Genomic DNA, 6,000 nt, shown 5'->3' with positions numbered 1-6,000 from the left:
AGCTCCCTCAGCCTTTCCTCGTAAGAGAGGTGCTCCAGCCCTTTAATCATATTTGTGTCTCTCCTCTGGACCCACTCCAGCAGTTCTACATCTTGTGTTGGATGTCATGGTTTATTCTTGTGCATAGTTTTTGTAACTTCAGTGTTGTAGATGTGGGCTGCCTCGTGTGATTTTATTTTTAGTCCTTGTCATATACAAAAACAAATGTAACTTTTTGAATTTCTTCTTTAGCAAAATGTTGCCAACCACTTCAGTTAACTCTCGGAGCCAGGGCAATGGTGCGCTGAGCCCCCGAGATGCTGCGAGGCATACAGCTGGAGCAAAACGCTACAAGTACCTGCGGAGGCTCTTCCACTTCCGACAGATGGACTTTGAGTTTGCTCTTTGGCAGATGCTTTACCTGTTTACTTCACCACAGAGGGTTTATAGGAACTTTCACTACAGAAAACAGACAAAGGACCAATGGGCGAGAGATGATCCTGCATTCTTAGTACTTCTCAGTATCTGGCTCTGCGGTGAGTGCCGGAGAATAGACAGCATAAAAGAGAGGGAGGGAAAGTTTAGGGAAGAACATTCGTGGCCCTTCTAATCACATATAGACACACACACAGAAAAGTAAAGATGGGAATTTAGAAAACAGAGGAGGCATAACTAATACTATGTAGTCCTGAATTAATCTATTTCAACTATTTTTCTGTTGCATTTCAAGCACTGTAGTTCCCTGTAACTTTACAGACAGTAATAAAACCCCATGCCACGTAGTAATGCTTTAGTTAAAAAATACTGAACATTTGGTTTATCTGAATGTTACACATAAAACAATTTTTACAATTGTTTTCGTAAAAAAACATAAAACAATTTTTACAATTTTACAAAGATCCCAGTGAAGTTCTAGATATTGCAGAATTGTTATAAACAAAGTGTCTGGTGTAATTTTTAGACTGAATTGCAAATGCAATAAGTATTATCCTAGTTGTCCGCTGTTATGTAGCACATTGCTGTTAGTAATATCAAAACTGTTAACTCTGAAATAAAAGTGTGTATGACCACACACACAGTTTGAGTTAACAAGGAGCTGTAATAAAACAAAGAGTATTTTATTGTAGCACTGTGTGAATTTTTAAAAATAGTTGTTGGGGAGCAATACAATCTGTAAAAGGGATTATATTATTAATAAATTGCATTATACCTAGTAGTTGGTGGAAAAAATGAGCTGTTGGACTGAAAATCTCAGGGATAAAAATAATAAAGGAACTGAAGATTTCATAACAGTATACTCAAAAAACATATCAATTTAAGATCTCATGCTTTCTATTCCATAGCTAACTTTAATAATCTTTTTCTCTTTTCAGTGTCTACTGTAGGATTTGGATTTGTGCTGGACATGGGGTTTTTTGAAACAGTAAAGCTGCTCCTTTGGGTTGTATTCATAGACTGCGTAGGTGTTGGCCTCCTAATTGCTACTCTGATGTGGTAAGTAGTGATGCTGAAATGGAGCACAGTATTGGTGTTGGGACACCAATAGTCCTGCTGTTTGCAAGAGACTTGTTTCTCTGTTTGGGGCAAAATTATAAAGTAAATACTGACTATAGGTTTTGTGCTGTTGTGGTATTTTTTCCAAAATGTTGCTTTAAAAAAGGAATAAATCTTTTTCTTTACTATTTCCTGCAAAAGATGAATGTCCAGAAAGTGTATTATGATCAATGTTTCAGCTTGTTTTCTTTCTTCTTGAGCTGGTTAATCTCCAGCAGTAATGCCAAATAAAAAAACCACTGACCAAAAATTATTGATTCCTTATTTTGGTTGAACAGCTGAAGTAATGTCAGCCTGAGGATGGTTATGTTTAAGTGGGGCGATACACAATTGGCCCATGCATCTTGCTTGAAGATTTTAGCTATTTCCACTGCAAGCAATGTCTGTTCCATTTCATGCATGTTGGCCTTGTTGCTTTGGTGGTAGTCACTGCCACTCTTACCCTGTAATGGCCAGAAACTTAGAGAGGGGGAGAGGCAGTAGCGAGCACGTTATAGATGTGTCCTGCACCAGCAAGGGAACCACAGACCAACAGGAACTCGCTGTTCCTGCGCTTTGGCAAGGTGAGAGCACCAAAGGAAGAATTTTTATTTTACCAAGAACTTTTTCATGGTAGTGGTGGAAAATGAAAACTTACAAGGAAGGAAGAGCCCTTAAAAAAAAACCGAGTTCTTAGTAATGGACCTGACATCTTAAATTGATGCTGATTGGCAAAGGGATAGATTCCTTTCAAACAGTGACCTCAGGAACTCCTGCGTGGCACTGCAGAATTTGGGATGAGGGACATGCAAAAACTGTAGCTGATAGACCAAAGGTCCATCTCCAATACTCTCCTGTCTGGGACAACCCATAAATTGCTTGGGGAAGAGCATGTAGTAATGCCTTCCCCCCCCTCCCCCCATCCTCCAGCAGTGTGTGACTCAGGATGCCATCTCCTGAACCAGAAGGACTTCAGCATCTGCTGGCTTTCCTCTGTCCTTTAGTCAGCTTCCTGCAGGCCTAACTTCTGGTCACCTGGCTCCACTTTGGTCAGGTCCCTTCTCCCAGTGCACATTCACCTCTTTTTTCAAAAGCTCCCCCCATTCCTAGAGTCTAAACCCCTTCTTGCATCGCTTCACCTTGCACCCAGGCTCTGCCTTTCTGGCCCTGCCCCTGGCACGAGTATGTCAGAGAAAGCTACTGTGAAAGCTCTGTCTCTGAACTTCCTACTTCTGAGCGTGTATTGACTTCTCGTTCCTCCCCTGAATGGGAAACTTTTTCTGATGTCAGCACAACTTTAGCTGAAGAAAATAAAGTTTCAAGGCTTGTTTGGTAGTCTGTAACAGCAGGCAGCATGTGTTCTGTTAGCACTTCTTTTCAATAAGGAGAAGGGGCTCATCCTAAAGAATGCTAGCCTGTCCTCTTCCTGGCCTTGCAGGGCGCCGTGTCTGTAGGGAGGAAATGAACCATCTCTGTGCGAGGTCTGCTGATCATGCACAAGCACTTCTCTGAAGTCACCCCCGTGTGTGTACAAACAAACGTGGCACGCTGCCTGAGAACTTGGAACTGAATCCACAGATTGTAGCATCGCTCTGTTTTAAAGTTCTGGCTCTGTGTTACCAGCAGTGGATTTCAGCTGCCTGTTGAGTGCAAGGGCTGTCAGTATAGTTTTAACAAAATTTTAACGATAGTCTGGTCTGCATACTTGTTGCGTGTTTTTCTCCTAGATAGCAGAAACTGTGTCAGGGAAGAGTTAGGATCACGTATGGTTACTGTCTCAAAGCAACATTTTGTCTGTCAACTTTATAGATTCACATTAACAACATTCTCAAATATCTTCTCCTGTAGGTTCATTTCTAATAAGTACTTGGTGAAGCAGCAGAACAGAGACTATGATGTGGAGTGGGGCTACGCCTTTGATGTTCACCTGAATGCTTTCTATCCACTTCTAGTCATTTTGCATTTCATCCAGCTGTTTTTCATCAACTGTAAGTAGAATATTCTGGGCTCTCTGCTTCAACATCATGCTCTATCAAAAGAGCTGAGAGCAGTTGTCTCTTTCAGATGTCATCATATCCGATTCTGTCATTGGGTATTTTGTTGGGAATACGTTATGGCTGATTGCAATTGGCTATTACATCTATGTGACATTCCTGGGATACAGCGGTAAGTAACAGCAACTTCTATTTGCGTGACTAAAAGCAACAGTGTGATTTCAGCCTACTCATTTGATCTTAGTCTGTTAATTTGTAAAGCAGAGGCTCAGCTGGGCATTGCATTAATTCTTTCTTCATGGTAAACGAAGTTTGATAGAAATTTACCAGTCCATGTTTCCAGCTGGGTGGACATCTCAGCTAAAGAATTTCTATTCACCATAGCAACTGCCCTTCTTCTATTAGACCTGTAGCACCACAACTTGTTTTTCCTGTTCCTCTGTAAATCTACTTAAAAATGTTTTGCATTGGATAAAAATTCTGTAGAGATTTTAAGACTATAGTTTTAGGTAAAACTGTTTCCCAGGGCATGACCTATACCAGTTAACTCAAGCACTCTTTAATCTGTGGTAAGGGTAGGACTAGTAGGGCAGAGATGACAATCCCGCCCTTCTAAGGCGGCTGGCAGAGCAGAACGGTGACCGTTTGTTCCTGCTGTCTGTCCCTGAGGCCATGCTCTGTGAAGCACCTGTTTTAAAACGAGCACTACTTTACACCTGCTTCCTTGTTGCTTGTTTCAGCACTGCCCTTTCTGAAGAACACAGCTATTCTTTTGTATCCCTTTGCACTTCTCATCATGCTCTATTTGGTCTCCTTAGCATGTGGATGGAACTTCACCAAGATGCTTTGTTCTTTTTATAAATACAGAGTGAAATAAAACCAGGACTTCAGGTATCTAATGTTTATTATGTTTTATCTTACCTGTCTCGACAGTAAAGAAAACATTAAGAACATTTTGTAAATGGTTGTAAATTTCTCTTTATTGTAGATAATTGTGTAAAAAAGTTTGAAGTGTCCTTTTTTATTAAAATATTTACAACAGTAAACATGTTAGCAATTTTGTTCAAATACTTTTGCAGTACATTCCTAAAAACAAGTTACTTGTACATCTCTGTAGCTTAAATTTAACTGCAACAAGTCTATTTAGCGTAACTCTTACTGCAGATATTCTGTACATACTGGCATAAGCTCTACGTTATGAGGGTTTTAAGTGACACTGAAAAGCAGTTTTATTTAAGAATAATATTGGAATAGCTTGCCTTGGGAGTGTTGCAATGGTAAAGCAACAACTGACTCTAGGTACAGAACTGTCCCCTCCTTTTATGAAAGATTTATTTTAATGACTACTTCAAATATACACGGACAACTCTGGCACACAGAAGAAACAGTGATGAAAGGCACAATTAACATGACCCATATCAGGTTTCCAAATATAGCAGCAAGTTTTTAAACCCAGTCACTCTTAAGTCCAGTGGGTATTGTTACATCCACTGCTCCGAGTGGCAGGTCAATGAATGTGGAAGGAAAGTACAAGTTTAGTTTGGCGACGCGGGTGGGCTCGTGGCAATGCCTGCAGCTGTGTAGTCCACAAGGCAGGAGTATAAACTGACCATCACAAACAAGACCTTCTGGAAAATGAAGGTGACAGCTTTCCAAAGCAGAGTGTTCAGTATGAAACATGAGCACTAGGATTCAGTTTCCAGAACAATGCGAGAGTAAACTGGTTACAGTAAGACTTCATACGAGACTTTGATCTCTAAGGAAAAACTACATCTGAAAATACGAAATATGCTGGCAGTGCATCTTACAGTACTGTGTGTTTCAGCCACTGTTAAGGCTTGAAGAGAATCATGTTCCCCTCTCAGCAGACACTGGGCAATGTTCCCCTTTTAACAAGGGAAGCGCTGATCCGCGGAAGGTGAAGGATTCCAGTCAGGACCTGCTCCCGCCCTGGCTAACAGCACGAGCTCCCGTCCTGCAGGCAGCTGCAGCCGAACTGTGCGCCTTTTCCCTAACAGGAATCCTAGCACCAGTGATCACCCACCTCAGTTCTAACAGCAAAAATACTTCATATTTAGTGCCCCATGGCGTGATACCATTGAAATCAATGAAGGACCCAGGGCCTGTATGCCTTCCCTTTAGAGATACCAAAGTCTGTCCCCTTGAAAGAAGGCTCATCATTCTCACAATTAAGCTACTTTAAGTTCTAGCTGCTCACAGCAGAAATCAGCAAAACCTTAAGAAACCACTAAGGTCAGAAAAGCGACACTCTCAAAGACTTAATTCATCAGCTCTCCATGGGGTGTATTTTTTACATCAGCAATCAATGCCAGCCTGAAAACACCAGTTGTTTAATAGCCTTTCAGCATTATGCTGGTGATTGTAAAGATGATTTTAAAACAGGGGGTTTTTCCCCCCTTTCTACTACAGTTACTTGCCTTTAGCTTTTTCAGAATACATCCTTCCTAGTAAGGACAAATACAGAACCTAGCGC

The 6,000-nt window shown here is 41.0% G+C and overlaps 1 protein-coding gene across 1 annotated transcript; it reads left to right on the top strand.

Moving 5' to 3' along the window:
- The first annotated feature begins 235 nt into the window (after window positions 1-235).
- Window positions 236-4,554, top strand: UNC50 (unc-50 inner nuclear membrane RNA binding protein). Its single transcript, XM_010165500.1, has 5 exons — window positions 236-515; window positions 1,353-1,473; window positions 3,361-3,500; window positions 3,577-3,678; window positions 4,247-4,554. The coding sequence occupies exons 1-5, from the start codon at window positions 236-238 to the stop codon at window positions 4,381-4,383; spliced, it is 780 nt and encodes a 259-aa protein (XP_010163802.1). The 3' UTR covers window positions 4,384-4,554.
- Window positions 4,555-6,000: the final 1,446 nt, after the last annotated feature.

The sequence above is a fragment of the Antrostomus carolinensis genome, unplaced genomic scaffold (assembly GCF_000700745.2).
Source record: "Antrostomus carolinensis isolate BGI_N321 unplaced genomic scaffold, ASM70074v2 scaffold24843, whole genome shotgun sequence".
NCBI lineage: Eukaryota > Metazoa > Chordata > Aves > Caprimulgiformes > Caprimulgidae > Antrostomus > Antrostomus carolinensis.
The sequence above is the reverse complement of the archived record's forward strand: the minus strand, read 5'-3'. Positions and strand labels throughout refer to the sequence as shown.